The sequence below is a fragment of the Pollachius pollachius genome, assembly GCF_949987615.1.
Source record: "Pollachius pollachius genome assembly, chromosome: 8".
NCBI classification, from domain to species: Eukaryota; Metazoa; Chordata; class Actinopteri; order Gadiformes; family Gadidae; genus Pollachius; species Pollachius pollachius.
In genome coordinates, this window is record NC_136941.1 from 2,797,951 (window position 1) to 2,819,712 (window position 21,762).

At 49.0% G+C, this 21,762-nt stretch overlaps 2 protein-coding genes across 3 annotated transcripts in view; both read left to right on the forward strand.

The window, feature by feature from the left end:
* LOC307078908 (vitamin D3 receptor A) overlaps positions 1-9,139 on the forward strand; it is a 60,152-nt gene extending 51,013 nt beyond the window's left edge. For both annotated transcript variants that reach the window (XM_079740924.1, XM_079740925.1), the window contains 6 exons: positions 432-616; positions 1,880-1,979; positions 3,660-3,837; positions 6,066-6,217; positions 8,492-8,608; positions 8,880-9,139. In XM_079740924.1, the coding sequence (XP_079597050.1) occupies positions 432-616; positions 1,880-1,979; positions 3,660-3,837; positions 6,066-6,217; positions 8,492-8,608; positions 8,880-9,133 (986 nt within the window). In that variant the 3' untranslated portion in view covers positions 9,134-9,139. The remainder of the gene's footprint in view (positions 1-431; positions 617-1,879; positions 1,980-3,659; positions 3,838-6,065; positions 6,218-8,491; positions 8,609-8,879) is intronic.
* A 320-nt stretch (positions 9,140-9,459) lies between these two features.
* hdac7a (histone deacetylase 7a) overlaps positions 9,460-21,762 on the forward strand; it is a gene marked incomplete at its 5' end in the record, with an annotated part of 32,773 nt that continues 20,470 nt past the window's right edge. Inside the window, one exon of the mRNA XM_079742294.1 lies at positions 9,460-9,555. Within this exon, the coding sequence (XP_079598420.1) occupies positions 9,460-9,555 (96 nt within the window). The remainder of the gene's footprint in view (positions 9,556-21,762) is intronic.

Below are 21,762 nucleotides of genomic sequence, written 5' to 3' on the forward strand. Positions count from 1 at the left end.
CTTTCTGTCTCTGGATCCATCCTGATGGCGGAGCTCCGCCCTGGACCAGAACTGTGGGACGGCGTGTGTCTCAGGAGGTAGATTTAGGTTGGCTGGTAACCGGAAGGTTGCTAGTTCGATTCCCGGCTCCTCCTAGCTGAGGGTCGAGGTGTCCCTGAGCGAGACGCCTCACCCTAACAGCTCTCGACGAGCTGGCCGTCGCCTTGCGTGGCTGACGCCGCCTTTGTTGTGAGAATGTGTGCATGACGGGTGAACGTTAGGTTAAGCGCTTTGACTGGCGACTGGTTAGAAAAGTGCTGTATGATTGCAGTCCATTTACCGTTTAACTCGGTTAAATGGTAAGGTTCCAGAACTCAGGTTCCAGAAGTCTGGTACTGGATCATCACCTCTGGTCTCACTGCCCCCCCCCCCCCCCCCCCTCTCTCCTCCAGTCATCCTGACCGACGAGGAGGTGCAGAGGAAGAAGGACATGATCCAGAAGAGGAAGGAGGAGGAGGCGGCCCGGGAGGCACTGAGGCCCCGGCTGAGCGAGGAGCAGGCCCAGATCATCTCCTCCCTGGTGGAGGCGCACCGCAAGACCTACGACGACTCCTACTCCGACTTCTCACGCTTCAGGGTCAGCCGCCGCCCCCTCACTCCCTATCTCACTCACTCCCTATCTCCCTCACTCCCTATCTCACTCACTCCCTATCTCCCTCAGTCCCTATCTCCCCCACTCCCTATCTCCCTCACTCCCTATCTCCCTCACTCCCTATCTCCCTCACTCCCTATCTCACTCACTCCCTATCTCCCTCACTCCCTATCTCCCTCACTCCCTATCTCCCTCACTCCCTATCTCACTCACTCCCTATCTCCCTCACTCCCTATCTCCCTCACTCCCTATCTCACTCACTCCCTATCTCCCTCACTCCCTATCTCCCTCACTCCCTATCTCCTTCACTCCCTATCTCCCTCACTCCCTATCTCCCTCACTCCCTATCTCCCTCACTCCCTATCTCCCTCACTCCCTATCTCCCTCACTCCGCATCGCGCCGTCCCATCTCTCCCTATCATTCCTATCTCACTAGATCGTTCCCCCAGCTCACTCTCTCACTCCCTACCTAGTCTCTCTCAGACTCGCCAACCCATATCTCACTCTCTCATGTATCACCTCACTCCGTATCTCACTCTCTCACTCCACATCCCACACTGTATCTCATTCGACGGCTCATTCTATTACTCTCTTATCGCAACCTCACTCCCTATTTCACTCTCTCACTACCTCTCTCACTCTCCAGCTAACTTCCTATCTCACCCATTATCTCTCCCTATCTCACTACCTTTCTCACTCCCTCACTCCTTATCTCACTCCCACATCCCTATCTTACTCCATAACTTCCTGTCTCTCTCCCTATCTCACTCCATAACTTCCTGTCTCTATCCCTATCTCCCTCCATAACTTCCTGTCTCTCTCCCTGTCTCATTCCCTATGTCCCTGTGTCCTCAGCCTCTCTCACTCCCTGTGTCCTCAGCCTGTCTCACCCCCTGTCCCTGTGTCCTCAGCCTGCCTCACTCCCTGTGTCCTCAGCCTGTCTCACTCCCTGGGTCCTCAGCCTGTCTCACTCCCTGGGTCCTCAGCCTGTCTCACTCCCTGGGTCCTCAGCCTGTGTCCTCAGCCTGTCTCACCCCCTGTGTCCTCAGCCTGTCTCACCCCCTGTCCCTGTGTCCTCAGCCTGCCTCACTCCCTGGGTCCTCAGCCTGTCTCACTCCCTGTGTCCTCAGCCTGCCTCATTCCCTGTTTCCTCAGCACTCCCTGTGTCCTCAGCCTGTCTCACTCCCTGTGTCCTCAGCCTGTCTCACTCCCTGTGTCCTCAGACTGTCTCACTCCCTGTGTCCTCAGCCTCCTGTGCGTGACGGTCCGGTCACACGGAGTGCCAGCCGGGCTGCCTCCCTCAACTCGCTCTCAGACGCCTCCTCCGACTCCTTCAACCACTCCCCTGGTAGGAGGACCACACACACACACAGACAGACACACACGCACGCACGCACACACACACCCACACACCCACGGACACACACACACGCACGCACACACACACACACACACACACACACACACACACACACACACACACACACACCCTACAACCACTCCCACGGTAGGAGGAGCAGACACACACACACACCCACACAGACACACACGCACGCGCACACACACACACACACACACACACACACACACACACACACACTCACCCTTGTTAGGAGGAGCAGACACACACACACACCCACACAGACACACACGCACGGGCACACACACACACACAAACACACACACACACACTCACCCTTGTTAGGAGGAGCAGACACACACACAAACGTACGCACGCACGCACACATGCACACACACACACACCCCCGGTAAGAGCACACACACACACACACACACACACATACACACCCCTTCAACCACTCCCCTGGTAGGAGGACCACACACACACACACGCAGACACACACACGCACACTCAGACACACACTTTGCGGGGTGACTCAGGGTTCCAAGTGAGACCCTGGAAGAAGTTCATCAGCTCGGCAAAGTTCCTCACGCTGACAGACGGACCCTCAAAACAAACAAATCAAAACACAAACCCACTCCGAGGGGTTTCCTGGTGGGTCGCGGTCTCTCGCCACCGTCCCTCGGCGCCTTGTGTCTTCATGATAAGTGGAACAGAATTTGAAAGGATGTCTCTCATAATGTACCTCAGATGTCTCTCATAATGTACCTCAGATGTCTCTCATAATGTACCTCATATGTCTCTCATAATGGCATGTACTTCAGCAGTTTATTGGGAGGTACTTCTCGTCTAGATCGGTTCCACTTAGCCATGTCCCGATGTCGTGACGGACGTGAGTCGGGACACGGTGGTTATTGAGGACAGGTCCCCCCCCCCCCCCCCCCCCCCCGCTCTTCCTCAGGCTGAGAGCCCGTCCGTCTCAGCCCCCCAAAACACACAAAGAGCCGAACGCAGACCGCTTATTTGATGAATGTTATGCACTTTAATAGTTCTGGTACTTTTCTTTGGGTTATCTCTTCATCGTTGAATGCACTTCTTTCGAGTCTTTGGACGAAAGCCTCGAAATGTAATGAAGGAAGGAAGGTCTATGTCTGGGAGTGAGACAAGCCGTTTCTTACATTGGTGACGACTCCCCTATTTCTCATCGGTTTTCTCTCCATCCATCTCACCTCCTTCCTTCTCTTCTCCTCCTCCTCCTCCACCTCCCTTCTTCTCCCGATCCTTTCTTCCCTTATTCTCTTCCTCTCCTCTTCCCTCCTTGTCTCCTCTCTTCTCTTCTTACCCTCCTCCCCCTGGCCTCCTCCATCCTCTCCTCTCCTCCTCCTCTCTCCTCCCTCCTCTTTTCCTCTCCTCTCCTCCTCCTCTCTCCTCTCCTCCCTCCTCTCTTGCTCTCCTCTCCTCCTCCTCTCTCCTCTCCTCACCTCCCTCCTCTCTTCCTCTCCTCTCCTCCTCCTCTCTCCCCTCCTCTCCTCCCTCCTCTCCTCCTCTCTCCTCTCCTCACCTCCCTCCTCTCTTCCTCTCCTCTCCTCCTCCTCTCACCCCTCCCTCCTCCCCCCTCTCCTCCTCCTCTCCCTCTCCCCCCTCTCTCTCCCCTCCCTCCCCCAGAGTCTGTGGACACCAAGGTGAACTTCACCAACCTGCTGATGATGTACCAGGATGGGGCGGGGAGTCCCGACTCCAGCGAGGACGACAACAAGCTGTCCATGCTGCCCCACCTGGCCGACCTGGTCTCCTACAGCATCCAGAAGGTCATCGGCTTCGCCAAGATGATCCCGGGCTTCAGGTACAGACCGGGGCCGGGGAGGAGCTCTCTGTGGGTGGGGAGGCACGGGGGGCACAAGGCCTGGAACGCTGCGATCGATGGTTAGACAAAGAGGCCGGAGGAGGAGAGTCGATGCGAATGCGTCTCCGTGTTTTGTTCGCCTGCTTTGGAAGCCTTCTTCGTCAGCTCTCACTTGGCTTCAGGGACGCGGCAGTGAGTCAGGGGGAGGGTGTGCGTTGTAAGCATGTGAGTATGAATGTGCGTATGAATGGGTGACTGTGAGGTGTGTGTCTGAAAAGCGCTCCATAAACGCAGTCCCGTTTGTATAAAGCTTCTTCAATTGTGGCTCTCTAGAAACGTATCATGATTTATTGTTAATATCAAGATTTAACATTGTAAGTTCAAGGCTTTCTCCTCGTGGAGAACGTTGGTCCGTTGAGGCGCAGGGTATGATGAAGGCTAACGCTCATTAATAGATCAGGACGCCAACGCACGGTCGCGGCGCAGCTAAACAAGCAGCCCTGTTGTCTCTTCCTAGCAGGCGGCCTGCCGGGTGTCAGCCAACATGGAACTCATCCCAGTGTTCCACCAAACCCATGCCAGCCCATCAGAGCGAGCCTATTTGCATATCGAGTGGGATTTCCGCGAGCGCCGTTAGTGTGCGCGAGCAACACCGTTTTGAACCATGACGCTGTTGGTGATTCACACAAACCCCTTTTCTGTTTCTGTGCCGGCCTGGCACGGCGTCAAAGAGGGGAAGACGCGGAGCGTCGAGCCGCCGATGGGAATCGAACCCGCGGTGTTATGAGGCGTACGGCCTTGTAGCGGGCCCAGGGCTCCCTTTAGCCGCCTTACAGCCAGCGCGGACATGTATCCCACCGCAGTATGCGAGCGCAGCCCTGATTTACAGCGACAGCATTCCCGCGTGGATCAGGGACGAGGGTCGTCGCCCCGGGCCCCGCGGCGCGTTATGACAGCAGGGAGGCGGGAACACCGGCACATTCCACCAGGGGCAGAGACCCTGACCCACTTGGCGTGCCCGTCTCACATACACACACAAACACACAGGCTGACACATATTAACACACACACACACACACACACAAGCAAAAAGAAACACACAGAAAAAAAGACTCCTATTGACACATACGTGTACACAGAAACGCACGCAAACTGAAACACCCTCAAACACATATTAACACACGCACACATATATTTACCATGCATGTACACAAACATAAACACAGAAACGCACACAAACAGACACACACACACAGTAAAACATACATATAAACAAACGCACACAAACTGACACACACACACAAACGCACACATATTAACGCACATGTGCACAAACATATGAGCACACATCCACACACCAGAGCAGTTCGGTGGTAGAGCAAGCCGGGTGCGCTGCGATGGTAAACATGTCTGAAACATGTGATATATGAAGTACTGAAGGACGCGGTGTGGGGGAGGAGATTAATGCATACACAGACACACACACACACACACACACACAGACACACACACTTCACAGGATTTATCCAGCGTACACATACATCGTCAAGGCAACAGCGGGGGGTTTCCAAGGTAACAATATATCACGCTGTGTGTACGGGATGTACCATCCATGTTCTCCACGGATTATTCTCGAAAAACAATGGAAAAACAACACACGCACACACAACCACACAAACACAGACGCACACTCACACATAACCAACTACACGCACACAACCGGACACACAATAGCCCACACTACCAAACCCATGAGTGTGCACATACACAGACACTTAAACACGCACACAACCGCACCCTCTCCCCCCTAAACACACACACCACACACACACACACACACACACACACTTGTATATAAGAGGTAATCCCTTTTTGAGTTCCCTCATCCGTTCCACCACTTATCTGTTCTGACTCCTTACATCTGTGTTTGTGTTTTTCCATGTGTGTGTGCGTGCGTTTGTGTTACTTGTGTGTGTGTGTGTGTGTGTGTGTGTGTGTGTTCGTTCCCTGCCTGTGTGTGTTTGTGTGTGTGTGTGTGTGTGCGTTCCTTGTGTGTGTGTGTGTTCCCTGCCTGTGTGTATGTGTGTATGTATGTGTGTGTGTGTGCGTTCCTTGTGTGTGTGTGTGTGTGTGTTCCCTGCCTGTGTGTATGTGTGTGTGCGCGCGTTCCCTGCCTGTGTGTTTGTGTGTATGTATGTGTGTGTTCCCTGCGTGTGTGTGTGTACCAGAGAGCTGACTGCTGAGGACCAGATTGCCCTGCTGAAGTCCAGCGCGATAGAGATCATCATGCTAAGGTCCAACCAGTCTTTCAGCCTGGAGGACATGAGCTGGAGCTGTGGGGGGCCCGACTTCAAGTACTGTGTCAACGACGTCACCAAGGGTCAGCACGCACACACACACACACACACACACACACACTGACAGGGACACACACACACACACACACTGACAGGGACACACACACACACACACAGGCAGGGACACACACACACACAGACACACACACACACACACACACACACACACTGACAGGGACACACACACACACAGACACACACATACACACAGACACACACACTGACAGGGACACACACACATACACACACACACACACACCGACCCACAAGCAGGGAACACACACACAGGGACACACACACACTTACTGAAAGGGGCACACACAAACACAAGCAGGGACACACACACACACACAGACACACAAGCAGGGAACACACACACACACACACACAATGACAGGGACACACACAAACACAGGCAGGAAACACACACACACATATACACACACACACAGGCAAGGCCACACACACAAAACAAATGTGTCAACTTAAGACACACACACACACACACATATGCACACAAACACACACAAACAGGCAGGGCCAGACACACAAAACAAATGCGTCACCTTATACGCACACACACACAAACATGCTTATACACAAACACACATATACACACATGCATTCACATAAACGTCCTCTGCAGTGTTCCCCTACATATTTATACTCACCGTTCTGCTCCGTCTGTGTTTCTTTAGAGTAATCCACGTGAGTGCTTTTCCCTATCGCCTTGAGACACTGCATAACATACACACCGCACACTGCACACCATAACTCAGGGCTATGCATGTAGGACTACATGTACAGTGGGGGGGGGGGGGGAGAGAGGGGGATGGGAGAGAGAGAGAGAGAGAGAGAGAGAGAGAGTAAGAGTAAGAGTAAGGCAAAAGCAGTTGTTACATCTGCAGACCAGACACCCTTGCGAACACGTTTTGCCCTTGTGAGCCTTTAGCAAACACACATTGTTTTTATTGGCTGGGCGCACACACACACACTCTCTCTCAAACACACACACACACACGCACGCGTGTACCCCCACATGAACAGGCTGTAACAGGTGGAACTGTTATCTGTAATGCCGTGGAATGCTGGAAACACACACACACACACACACACACACACACACACACACACACACACACACACACACACACACACAGACACACACACACAATGAATCGTGCTCTGACCACAGCTTTTTATTACAATGTATATCTGCACTACATTTATCATTTTCCCTACTTATACTTTTTTTTGCATTTCTGTTTCAATAAGACTGGTTGTCCTTGACAGATGTGTGTGCCTGCGTGGAGCACTCTGGACGTTGTGTATGAAGGTTGCTGTAAAAACCTGTTTTGCCTACCTGCAATGTGTGTAGTACAGGGTGTTTATCCCCAGGGGCACTTGGTCCCCTAAAGACACTCTTAGTAAAGTGTGTGAGCACCAATAAATTGTCCTTCTAAATACTCTCCTAGTGTTGTGTGTATTTAGTGTTGTTTTCCCTGTCCCTCTACAGCTGGACATATCCAATAAAGATAGTCCTTCTGAAGACCTAGAAGTAACAGTGTTTAAACCTAGATAGATAGATAGATAGCCCTTAGGCACATTATTTTATTAGTAAAATAATGTAAACACAAATATACAGTCCCTGTAAAGACAGTTCAAGTAAAAGTGTGTGAATACAATAGAGACGGTCTCTATCAAGACACTGAGCGAAAGTGTGTAAAGCACCAGACGGTCCCCATAAAGTCATTCCTGGTAAAGTGTGTAAAGCACCAGACAGTCCCCATAAATGCACTTGAGTTAAAGTGTGTAAAGCACCAAACAGTCCCCATAAAGTCATTCATGGTAAAGTGTGTAAAGCACCAGACAGGCCCCATAAAGTCATTCCTGGTAAAGTGTGTAAAGCACCAGACGGTCCCCATAAAGTCATACCTGGTAAGGTGTGTAAAGCACCAGACAGTCCCCATAAATGCACTTGAGTTAAAGTGTGTAAAGCACCAGACAGTCCCCATAAAGTCATTCCTGGTAAAGTGTGTAAAGCACCAGACAGTCCCCATGAAGTCATTCCTGGTAAAGTGTGTAAAGCACCAGACAGTCCCCATAAAGTCATTCCTCGTAAGGTGTGTAAAGCACCAGACAGTCCCTATAAAGACACTGAGTTAAAGTGTGTAAAGTACCAGACGGTCCCCATAAAGTAATTTCTGGTAAAGTGTGTAAAGCACCAGGCGGTCCCCAAAAAGAAATGTCATCCTGGTAAAGTATGTAACACGTGGTGTGTGTTGGTTCCTCCCCAGCGGGCCACACTCTGGACCTGCTGGAGCCGCTGGTGAAGTTCCAGGTGGGCCTGAAGAAGCTGAACCTGCACGAGGAGGAGCACGTCATGCTGATGGCCATCTGCCTGCTCTCCCCTGGTGAGACCACACACACATACACACACACACACACACACACACACACACACACACACACACACACACACACACACAAACACACACACACACACACACACACCCATTATGTCCTGTTGATAGTATGAGTCCATTATCGGTCATTAAAAACATCTTCTTCCTCTCTCCTCCCCTCCCTCTGCTCTCTCCTCGTCTCTCTCTCTCTCTCTCTGTTCCTCTTCTTCTTCCTCTTCCCCCCCCCCCCCCCCCCCCCCCCCGGCTCTCCTCCCGGCAGACCGGCCGGGCGTCCAGGACCACACGCGCATCGAGCACCTGCAGGACCGCCTGTCGGAGGTGCTGCAGGCCTACATCCGCATCAACCACCCGGGGGGCCGCCTGCTGTACGCCAAGATGATCCAGAAGCTGGCCGACCTGCGCAGCCTGAACGAGGAGCACTCCAAGCAGTACCGCTCCCTGTCCTTCCAGCCCGAGCACAGCATGCAGCTCACCCCCCTGGTCCTGGAGGTCTTCGGCAGCGAGGTGTCCTAAAGACGCCCCTTGCCCCGCCCCCCCCCCCCCCCCCCCCCCTCACCTGGCTCTCCCCAGACCCGTGACACCCCACCTTTTGTTCTTCGGCCCCCTCCCCAGCATAACCCCCCTGGTGACGGTGGGGGCCGCCCAAGACGGACGGCCCCCACCGTTCCACACCGGACGCCCTGGGAGATCAGGCTCCCTTCCCCTCCTCCTCTCTCCTCCTCTCTCCTCATGTTCTCCAACGCCCACTGCCTTTTGCCCCTCTGGAATTCCGCATAACGTATTCCCGGATCTCCAAGTCCCGCCTCCACGTTCCCGCCGCACGCTTTCTACACGGATGGATGGAGCTACGTCACCTGGAGCTACGTCACCTGGAGCTACGTCACCTGGAGCTACGTCACCTGAAGAAACGTCCCCTAGCACCTGTGTACCAGCCTGTACCTTGTAGTTGGTGGAGGGATGTGCAGACAGCGCGTCTCCCCTGGAGGAGGAGAAGGAGGAGAAGGATGAGGAGGAGGAGGAGGAGGAAGAGGAGCACCAACGACATGAGGAACAAAAGAGCTTTACTTTGCTCAAACCCCCTTTTTTTCCAACGTCCCAATAAAAAAATGGTTGCCACAGCGCATCTCCCCGCCGCCACAGTGGTTTCCACGGTAACACCATGCCCTACCTCCCTCCCTGCACCGTTGAGAGGACGGGGTGTGTGTGTGTGTGTGGAGGGGGGGGGGGGGGGGGGCAGCAGAGCGACTTATGAAGGGAAGAGGCAGAGGAGGAGAGAGAGAGAGCGAGAGGACTGAGGAGAGCTGGAGGAGGACAGTTGGTCTGGAGGTCCCTGTTCACCAAACTAAAGGGATCGGCCAAACAAGAATGTATGTAGAAAATGTGTGATGAATATAAATGATAATGTATAAGCTAATATCTATATTTAAGTGATCGTTGCTTCCGTGTGAAGCAGAACGAGAGAGAGAGAGCCACTGTAGTGTACAGACATTTTGGACCCCCCGTTACGCCACGTGGACGTCGGGCTTGTTTAAGACGGCCGAGCCCACTTGGGCCGGGGAGGTCAGGATTAACCAGCGCATTAACACACACACACACACATTACACGCACAACACCACACAAGCACACACTCAGACACAACACAATCCTGCACACAAACACATACACACAACAATACAACCCCACACGCTCACACATACGCAACGCAACCACACAAACCCCCCAAACACACACACACACTCCTCTGGTTGTGGACGTGTTCTTTTGTGTTTTGGTTTTTTTTCATCTCCGCATTTGGTCTCCGGGAGGGGGGGAGGGGTTGGGGGTGTCTATACAGTTCGTAAAAGGCTAAGACGGACCACCAGGGGGAGCTACAGACTCAGGACTGGGGTGGGGCTGGTGTGTGGCCGTCGGATGTTGTCTTTGTAACCGTCCGTCGTGCACGGAGACCCACCACGAAGTCGGGAGTCCCGGTTTCCTTGTGGACGCGGCGATAGAACAGATCCAGGGGTCCGTGGCGGTCCGTAGGCTGGCTAGGTCGACGCTACGGCGGTTAGCTGGGTAGCTGCTACGATGGTGAGCTAGGTAGCTGCCACCATGGTGAGCTAGGTAGCTGCCACCATGGTGAGCTAGGTAGCTGCCCCGATGGTGAGCTAGGTAGCTGCCACCATGGTGAGCTAGGTAGCTGCCACGATGGTGAGCTAGCGCACTTCTATGATGGTTAGTTTGCTAGCTACTACAAGGGTAAGCTAGGTGGCTAATATGATGGTTAGCTAGGTCGCTATGACGATGGTTAGTTAAACAGCCGGATAGCCTCCTGCTGCTGTCTCAGGGAAGGTGTGTGTGCGTGTGTGCTTGTGTGTGTGTGTGTGTGCGTGTGCGTGTGCGTGTGTGCGTGTGTGTGTGTGTGCGTGTGTGTGTGTGTGCGTGTTCGCTCGTGTTGTGTGCGTGTGTGTGTCTGAGTGTTTATGTGCAGCATAACTTACAATCATAAGACAGAGGATTGTTTGATTGGGTGGGGATATTGGTTGGGTGGGGGTTGGGGGGAAAAGGGGGGGGGATAGGTAGGTGGGGGGGGGCGGGCGTTGGGTGTCACTGTGATTCAACATATGCTAATGAACTATAACCGTGTAACCATGACTAAGTACCCGTAACTAAGCTAAACCAGTCGACGAGTCGAGTGTTTTTTAACCAAGTTCCACCAGTTCCATTCCTCCTCATCGTGTCTCCGTTCAGACACCGACACCTTCTCCTTCACCGCCCTGTCCGTAGTCCCCTGACCCTCTCCCATGTCTGTCACGTACACGCACACACAAACACACACGCACACACACACACAAACAGGGGGGCCCCGTTCTCCAGCGAGGGGGCCGCTCCGACGGCTGACGGGGTCGTGCCCGTCGATATCTGTGTACAGGAAGGTTCTTCACTCACATATTGCCATATTGTTTCCAGCCTGGCAACGGCCAGGTGTAGATAAGCGAGGTTATAGAAATGTCCGGACGTTAAACATATCACATCACTTCCTGTCGACAGCCTGAGTGTACTGGTGTCTTTGGTCCCGCCCCCCTTCACCCTCCTTCCCCCCACCGCCCCCCAGAGTTTTGTAAATACCACTCGATCATAGGACGTGTGATTGATAAGTGACCTGATGAGATGTGTATATATTAGGGCCGCGAGATGGAGAATTCAGAAGTGTGTCTCCGACCCGCAAGGTCGCCTTCTGGAAAACACGACTTTAAAGAGACTAAGACTGAAGTCGGGGGTTGGTTCGCTCGTTCGTCCCCCCAGAACGGACAGAGAGACCTCATACCCCCCCGGTCCACACCCCCTTATGTCACTGCTCACAGAGGGTGTGAATGCTACTTTTGGCGCAGTAGCCATGCTTATTTTGACTCAACATTCCCGAAGAGTGGCGTCTCCTCCATCGATGTACTCACTAGTCCGCCTCAAACCAAATCCCTTGGTTTGTGGACGCTTGTGAGTCTTTTTGACCCCGTGACCCATCAGCCCATTGGCCGTCACCTCGACCCCGTTTCGCCCAGGCCGAGGCGGCCAGGAGGTCAAGGTTCTCCTGGTCGCTTGCCCAGGAGATAAGTCCCGTACTCTTGAGCACGTGGTTAGTTAATAAAGATAGATTCCCGGTCGGGTCCTGAGCGGGAGGCGTTCTCTCTGTCCGTTCTGAGGTGGCCGCGTGGACCGCCTGTTATTTTATTATCTTCTGGTCATATGATAAGCTTAATAAGTATATAGGTTATTCTGATACGCTTGTGTACGCATTCTCCATCTGGCGGAATATCTGTCCTCACATAGAGTTTCTTTTATTTCATTAATTTTTTGATTATTTTTCTTTCTTTCCATTGAATGTCAGTTTTTTTTTGCTCGCTAGCTTGCTGTGCCGGTCCGTCTATATTATAGCTGGTTGGGGCATGCTAATGCTAATGCTAACTGGACCCATTGCAAACACCAGTGTGTCCCCCCCTTCCCCCCCTCATGCGGGGATGTATCGGTGGATATCAACAGTGTTTGGGGAACCCCCTTTCTGGAAGTTTCTTTGGGGCTGGGAGGGGAAGAGGAGAAGACGCACACCTCAACCTCCACCACCGCCATTTTGTTTTCTTGAACGTACCGAAGCGTCCACCGAAGCGTTCCGCAAAGACAGACCGATGCCCGGGCATGGAAGCGAAAGGCGAGGGGGTGTGGTCAGCGGAATCGTCTGATTGGACGACGACGAGCCAAAGCTCTGTAAAGGACGACGAGTGGGCGGCGCCACGCTTGTCTTGTGGGCGTCTCTCCAGCAGGACACATGGACTGTTCAATGGCACGACGTGCCTCTTACACCGTAACTAGCCATTGGATCGGAAACGCCTCCACTTCTGAAATAGCCAATAACACGAGGGGAACTCCTCATAGCTTTAACTCGGCAGCCAATCGGGCTCCACGCTTAGGATGACCGGTGCACCAAGGGGCTGCTGGGAATTGGAGTTTAGCCACCAGCTGCTTTAGTGACGGACTTCAGACTGTGAACAGATACACTCAGTGTCTCGCTCTGCCAATCATGAAATAGCTCCGTAGTCTGGAACCCTTAGATGGCATCCCCCTAGAATCCGTACATAAAGAGATTATTCAGAAATGCCAATTTTATGTGACGGATGACCGACCGCACGCAGAGCTCGTGACTCACCGCGTTCGAGACGTTCAAGTGGACCTGACGATATCACCGGGCGTGGCCACAGCCTCTGCTACACAAGGGGCTCAGAGGCACCACCGCGCGGTTTGGGGGTTCAGGGAGCAGCCGTCGGCAGACGTTTTGGACCCGTTGAGCCCTTGGACGATGAACTCGGCCTACTTCTTCTTGTCCGGTTCCCCTGCGTCTCGGTTCTAAAAATGGCGTTCGTGTGGCGATCCCATTTTATCTCATCGCCAAACAAACCAAAAGGAGCGCTTTGACTTTAACGGACATTAGAGGCTTCAACGTTGGCTCGAATGAACCCCAAAATGGCGGCGTGTGCGTGTGGTCTCCTACAGCCCCCCTCATCTCAACCCAGGTCAGAAGCTCCGCCTCCTTAGCCTTCAGCGCAGCTAGCTGTGCCGGGCCTTTGGATCAGATACCTCAGATTCACAGCTAACCTTCGACAATAGAAACTATGTAACCAAACAAGCATACATACACACACACACACACGCACACACACACACTCACACATACACACACACACGCACACACACACACAAACACACACTCACTCACTCACTTACACACACTCATACACACACACACACGAAATGCATTACACACAAACCAACAAACACACAGCCTCGCTCTTGCCTCAACAACCGCTGAAGTGTTTTTCATTCAGATTATATCATAAAAGAAAATAACTGCCAGATTTTTTTTTTGTTTTGTTTGTTTTGTTTAGGTCTAGTTTTATCTTGTGTACAGATGATTGTTTGAAACAGGTTTGCTGCTGTCAGTCGCCCTCCAGGATGCCCACGGGTCCTGGAGGCGTCCATCTTTCCTGTTGCCTTGTCTCGTCTCCCATTGGTCTGTCTCCGGTTGTCCCGCCCCTTCCCCCTCCCTCCCCACCAACCGCACTGACAGTAGTTCACGCGCAAAACACTACCTCCTCCTACACATAGAAACATGGAAAGTAGAGAATTTTCTTGGTTCAAATGTCAACACTAAATTGTGTGTTAATATAAATATATTAATTTTTATCTCTTCTTAATCTCTTGACAAATGCTGGATGATGTTCTTTCCATACCTCAACACAAGTATAAAAAGGATCACAAGGCGAAACATTGACTGTTGTGGGAGAGGCAACCGCCTCGCTCCCACATCTGTTAGTTAGTAGTTAACCTAGTTATCTAGTTAATCTAGTTATCCTCTCCCACCCTGACACAAACCCAGCGATGGCGTCTCTTTATCTTATTTTCAATTAAATGTCAGATGCCCCCTTGCTCCGCTAATTCCGCGACTGTCTCTTACGAACGGCCCCTAACACAAAGTTTGACTTTTTGGTTTCTTTCTTAAATCAGAACTATGTAAAATGTATCCTATAATAAAAATACAAATGTTACCATTCCCTTGTGCGAGCAGTAGAATACACACAAAAGGTTTTGCAGCAAATTTTACACAGCTGAATAATGTCTCCGTTTTGGCTGACACAATGACAACTCAATTAAATTGCAACCATTTAAAAATTGATTTAATCTAAAATATGAATTAATAAGATCGGTCTTATGCCTATACACTAGAGATGTGATATTGACTGATTTATGCAGGTATACTTTTGCCAAAGGTTTGTAAATTTAAAATGTAAACACCAACTTGACGCTCTCTACACTTACTATGCACATTCTGAGATAATTAGTCTGAGATAATTATGACTGATCTACACAGAAATCATCCAGCAAGTCATATTTAACGAAATGTCTAGGACATTGGCACAGGACACAAAATCATGTTCAAGTAACTATAGTGAAGTCAATAAAATTATAGAAAATAGATTATTTTGATTTCTGATCAGTGTCCATTTATAAAATCACCACGATTGGCTTCTTAAAACCATACGATCTTTGTCGCCATCAAGCGGTTGTTGTGTGAATTGCTGGTTACGCATATCAGAACATTATATGGGCGGTGTTTCTGTCTCTATGCTCTTGTATATAGAACGGGGCCAATGGCGCATGTGCAACTTATAACAGCAGTCAATGGACAATGCTTTTAACATCCCAGCCCGGAGGTATGAATGCCCGGCTGATATCTGCAATAGTAAGATGCATAGATAATCTTACGCTTACAGATAGCGCTTAATTTTTGGCTGCTCGTTGGCCCCCTCTGTCGGCCAGCTACCACTAATCAACGACCTTTTCTCTAGCGATGGCTTGTGTGGCGTTTCTTGTCTTGTCTCGCATGTGTAAATCGCCAATTGGGTAATTGCTATGAGTGACACAGTTGTATTTCCAAACATGAGCCTGTCATATCTACCTGTCACTCTCTTAACTTATGCTCGGCTTCCTGTCAACAAGCATGTACGAAAGTGTACATAACTTTAAAGAGGACGTGTGTAAAATGCACTGTGAAAGATAAGCTTTGTCACACAGTGCTTTGACGCAGCGTCATTTCATTGCATAATGATGAAATTTACTGAAGGAAAAATCATATGCAAGATACTGTAGGCCTACATTAACCTTTGATTGCTCACGGCACTAGATGTTTGAGCGGCTTTGATTGGCCTGTAGCTGAACAGAGGTGTGTGTGGTTCCTAGCTCACACCCATTGGTGATTAGAAATCCCTTAGGAATGTACAGTGTTGGGATCTTTAAGGGAGGGGAGAGATGCCGGGCTGTATTCGCTGTGGACTGGTTGAAAAAAATCACCATAAACGCAACCACCAAAGCATCCATGTTTCCTGTTCTTGAAGACTTTCCTTCATCAGCAGGAACCTCTGTAAAGCCTTGAGACCCCATCTTGTTACGACAGCGAGAGGGGACCCTCAGATCTGACCTTGTTATAGAACCAACCAAAAAAAATATAACACCTAAACACGGCTCCTGATTGGCTCAATTCGGTCCAACGTGGTGTTGTCTCCTGTAGAAGGCATCCCTTTCATCCGATCGGCCACAGGTATAAGAAGCTGTGTTTTGGCAGAGACGTAACGGTTCCTCGGGATGGTTATTTCTCCCTTAGCAGCTGACTAGAGCCCTGTAGTGCCTGGGCTGCGGTCGGGTCAGACATGGAGGCAGCCAGCTGATTGGTCGTTGATGGCAGTGCTTCTCTGTCTCTCCGATGCTATATCTGCTACCTCTAATATGTGCTTGCTGAAACACACACACATGCACTTAGACATGCCCTCACATGGAGGCATTACAACATCTGAGAAACCACACACACACACACACACACATACATACATACACACACACACATAAAATGTGCATGCAAGTTCACACACGCACACACACACACACAGGCAAATCGCACACTTTGTGCACAGTTCTCTTCTTCACCAGCAGTTTTTAGCCAATGGCGCACGTGTATTTTGTGTCTTTAATGCTCACTAGACGTCTAGCAGATAACATATACTTTGCCGTCGCTATAGCAACATGTGCACCTATACAGGTGCATGACATGCGTCCGTGTAAATGCTGAAGTAAATTAAAAAATAAAACGATGAAATAAAAGTACAAAAAAAAAACATAAAAATCTGATTAAAGGTGAATGCACTTCTTCGCTCTGCTGAGTCCTAACCTTGGTGTGCCTATTCCCACCGCCTTATTTTGGGACAGTATCAGGGGTTTTCAAATGACAGAACACAGGAGTATATAACCTTTTTTTTATTTCCCGCTAAAGTGAGACCGCTTCGACGGGCGGTCCGGGCACAACTACACGTCCGTCCTCATCCATCAGCACCCCCGATAGAAACCAGATGTCCGATGTGTGTGTGTTTGGAGTTCTCCCTAGTAAACTCGCGTTTTACTAGGAAGGTGGGAGTCGTTCTAAAACGTTCCAAGCCACCGATCTCCTCGGTTTGGTATTTCATCGTCATTTCAGTGCTCAGCTCCGCTTCTCAGGGTCGTTATCACAAACGCCCTTCGTCCTTTCAGACCGTTAACTCCAAGTATTTATCCTCCCAACCCAACATAGTAGTCATTCGATCCGCAGCCAGCCTTGGAGCGCCCGGTCTGCGGCGTTGTGTGTGTAAAGTCTGTCCTCGTTCGCTGTTGAAAGGATCTACTCCTAAAATAAACATCACATTCGAAAACTTTGAAAAACGTATTTTCCGCACTGACGCGGTTACAACCGTAGTCCACGGTCGCTGACGCTCCGAAACAAACTGGATCGTTGTAGCCTAGGCTGGCTCTGCTTGGCGCCATTCTGATGCCCTTCAACTCATGTACCTCTTAAAGGACCAGGATTAGTACATTCACCACATGGGGTTTATCCTCTCTTAACAAATTTCGATCCAATCCCTTTCCCCTCTGTTGTCTCATGGCATTGCTGTCTTTAATCATCGGCATCAATAGCCCAATGCAGACATGAATAGGGATGAACATGAAACGTGATTAACAAGATGTGTTATGAACATGAATGGAGAAACTCCAGAATTGTGATAAACATGAACTATTCCGAACAGTTAGTGTAATGTACGTGGAGGGTTAAATGCGTGTCTCACTCAAACGGTCTGCTACTCTGCATGTTTCACTGCGTGCTGCTCTGTGTTTTGTTTTCGCTCTCCTGTCTGAAGTGGATCGGGTGTACATTGAGTTGGTGTTTAGTTTAATACTGATGATGTTTCAGGTGGGTGGGGGGGGGGGGAGGGATCACCAATAAACCCGCTGTAAATAGTGAAGCAAAGAGCTGCCTGTGTCTGGTCTCCTTCTCTGAACATCTTGCAGAGTATTTACATTCATTCAACGTTCATGTGGTGGTTTAGTACAGAGATATGTGGGTACTTTTGGTCCAGGAGTCAGCTAATAGGCCTACTTTGTGTATTAATATAAACAACTCTATTAAATGACTATCAATATAGTATTCTCCTTTTCAGTCTTCAAACATACGAATTATCAAATTAAACAGACAAGGCATGTAGGTATGCATAAATTCGTATGAAAAAGCAATACAAATGTTAATTGTGGTCGTTATTGGCCACCCACTTGGTCCACTAATGCGACCCACAATGGGTCGCCACCCGCTTGTTTGAAACCCACTGATTCTGCAGATGCGTTAAACCAAAGAGTCTAGCTAGCAACGAATCAGCAATAGAACATACAAATGCAATCACTTAAAGTAGCCTACTGCATTAACCAGCATTAATTGTAATCAGTTGTCAAGTGCAGTGTGAGGAGAAAAGAAGATACGGAGGTAAAGATTAATGAAGATCAGACAACTTAAATGCATCAACTTCAGTGCTCAATAAACATCCGTCATAGAGTGTGGTAACAAAAAAGCATGCGTACAATGCACAGGTCGTCTTGGTCCAGCTGAGTTTCACTCTGCCACTAGAAACGTGACTCTGGATTCATACTGGGATCAACGCCACTGTTTAGGTTTTATATTGTTAAAACTACCACATTTTGGGGATATTTCTCTCGAAACTGGTGATGATACGTCATTTTAATCCTTTGATTTCGTGGTTTCAGGGCTAGGTATGAAGGTAGTTAATGTTCAACACGTGGTTTATTCAGAGCTACAAAGTAAACGGACGTGCACTCCGGAGGTGGTTGATGAAGCATCTGCAGAATCCAGGTAAGAATTCACTCTACACGCCCACACGGTCTGGTTGACCGAGGTAAACCTTCAGTATGTCTTGGTATGGGCGGAATGAGAAATAAGTCAGGCACATAGGGTCTGACTTATCTCAAACCAATTAACTTTATATGTTGTTGTGTTGACCAGTGGCACTATGTGTAGAAGAAGAAGTCAGAACTGGTGTTAACACTACAAATGTGTGGTTCAACGAACGAGGTACTGATGTTAGCTTGAATATCATGTGGTCTAAATAAAGCATAGACTAAATGAATTCACATCAAAACCTATTTGCAGAAGAAAATGTAAAAACATTGGTCTAGTGTTATCCTAGTAACAAAATATAGCAACAATCAAAAGTTGGATCTGAGTGATTACAGGTAGGCCTACATTATATTACCATGTCATTATTTTTGGTAGGTTTTTTAAATGAAATAACCTTTTTCATGTGGAGTTCCACTGCAGGCCGCGCTGACACACACTCTCCACTAGAGGGCGACAATGCTCTTGTCGTTCACTTCAGTCAAGCGCCCGTCGTCCAATCAGTGCTACAGCTGACATTCCGGGAAAGAACGTTCACAAAACCGGAGGGATGAAGAAGAAACAGGATAAAATAAAATTAAACAGTAACGGATATTATAAAAAATGTCATCCTAAAAAACGGTAGACAAAATTAAGTAAACCAGTTGTCCATCCCTAGTCTAATCTTCTGAAAATATGAATTCTAAGTTTGTCTTCTTGTCTGTCTGTCTGTCTGATGAGCGTCATTCAATCATCGTTAGTATGCCCTAGACGTCACATTCTGGGAAATATTCACTTTTCTTCACACACACACACACACACACAATGACTGACTGACTGACTGACTGACTGACTAACTCTAAAACAAAGAGCTCTTGTCTGTGTTGACCAATGTCACGTGTCTCTGTAACGGCTGAGATAAGATGGAGCTAGCAGCCCTCCGGCTGGTCTGTAATCACCGCAGGTTCCACTGCTGCTATTCACTCATTCATAAACGGAATGAGTGAGTGAATTCATATTCATGTCATGTCATTAAGGAGCCAGTAGGGGTATACCGTCTCAGGAAGGTTTACAGGTAGACTGTGGACATTGGGGATCGAACCCTGAACCTTTTGACTTGAACCTTGGGGAGTCGAACAGCCTAACCACTAGAGAGACTCCCTCCCCCTCACCTACTTCTGACCCACTTGCTAACCGCTAAGCTTACGCCTTTGTTGGCTCGTGTGCGAAAGCAATAAACTAAAATATGCTTAGAGGTGTTCTCACGCGCACACAAACACACACACACACACGCACACACACAGGCACACACACACTCTCAAATTGGCTTACGTATATTCATACGCACAAAGACATACCCAAGCACACATATATACATACACACATACAGGAATAATTTTTCATTCTTAGTCACATCCGGTTGTTCTTGAAGCATCTGAGCGTCTGTTTCCTGGAAGGTTGTGTCATCTTCATTAAACCTGTCTTCATGTAACTGTAGAGCTAGAGTTACGTAGACCTGTCCTAATGTAGAGCTAGACTAACACAGACCTGTCCTAATGTAACTAGAGTTAGACTAACACTGGCCTGTCCCAATGTTACTATAGTTAGAATAACATAGACCTGTCCTAACTAGAGTTAGACTAACATAAACCTGTCCTAATGTCATTTGATTTAGACTTACATAGACCTGTCCTAATGTAACTAGAGTTAGACTAACACTGGCCTGTCCCAATGTTACTATAGTTAGAATAACATAGACCTGTCCTAACTAGAGTTAGACTAACATAAACCTGTCCTAATGTCATTTGATTTAGACTTACATAGACCTGTCCTAATGTAACTAGAGTTAGACTAACACTGGCCTGTCCTAATGTTACTATAGTTAGAATAACATAGACCTGTCCTAACTAGAGTTAGACTATCATAAACCTGTCCTAATGTCATTTGGTTTAGACTTACATAGACCTGTCCTAATGTAACTAGAGTTAGACTAACACTGGCCTGTCCCAATGTTACTATAGTTAGAATAACATAGACCTGTCCTAACTAGAGTTAGACTAACATAAACCTGTCCTAATGTCATTTGATTTAGACTTACATAGACCTGTCCTAATGTAACTAGAGTTAGACTAACACTGGCCTGTCCTAATGTTACTATAGTTAAAATAACATAGACCTGTCCTAACTAGAGTTAGACTAACATAAACCTGTCCTAATGTCATTTGATTTAGACTTACATAGACCTGTCCTAATGTAACTAGAGTTAGACTAACACTGGCCATTCCTAATGTTACTATAGTTAGAATAACATAGACCTGTCCTAACTAGAGTTAGACTAACATAAACCTGTCCTAATGTCATTTGATTTAGACTTACATAGACCTGTCCTAATGTAACTAGAGTTAGACTAACACTGGCCTGTCCTAATGTTACTATAGTTAGAATAACATAGACCTGTCCTAACTAGAGTTAGACTTACATAAACCTGTCCTAATGTCATTTGTGTTAGACTTACATAGACCTGTCCTAATGTAACTAGAGTAAGACTAACACTGGCCTGTCCTAATGTTACTATAGTTAGAATAACATAGACCTGTCCTAACTTGAGCCTGTGGGATGAGACATCATCTATAACAGTTTTGGTGTCTTTATCAACTTTAATCAAACGTCAGTGTTTTCACTGATGCTTCGAGGATGTTGTCTTAGGCGTGTTGAGGAAACATCTGGTGAATATGGCAGTGCTCTGAGGTTCTATACAGTGATTTGCAGCGCATCGATTAGGAACTGTTGAAAAACAGAGGCGTCCCGCTATTGACAACACCCTCTGAGGCCTATCGACCCATCAGGAGCAGGTATCCAACAACGCTGGGG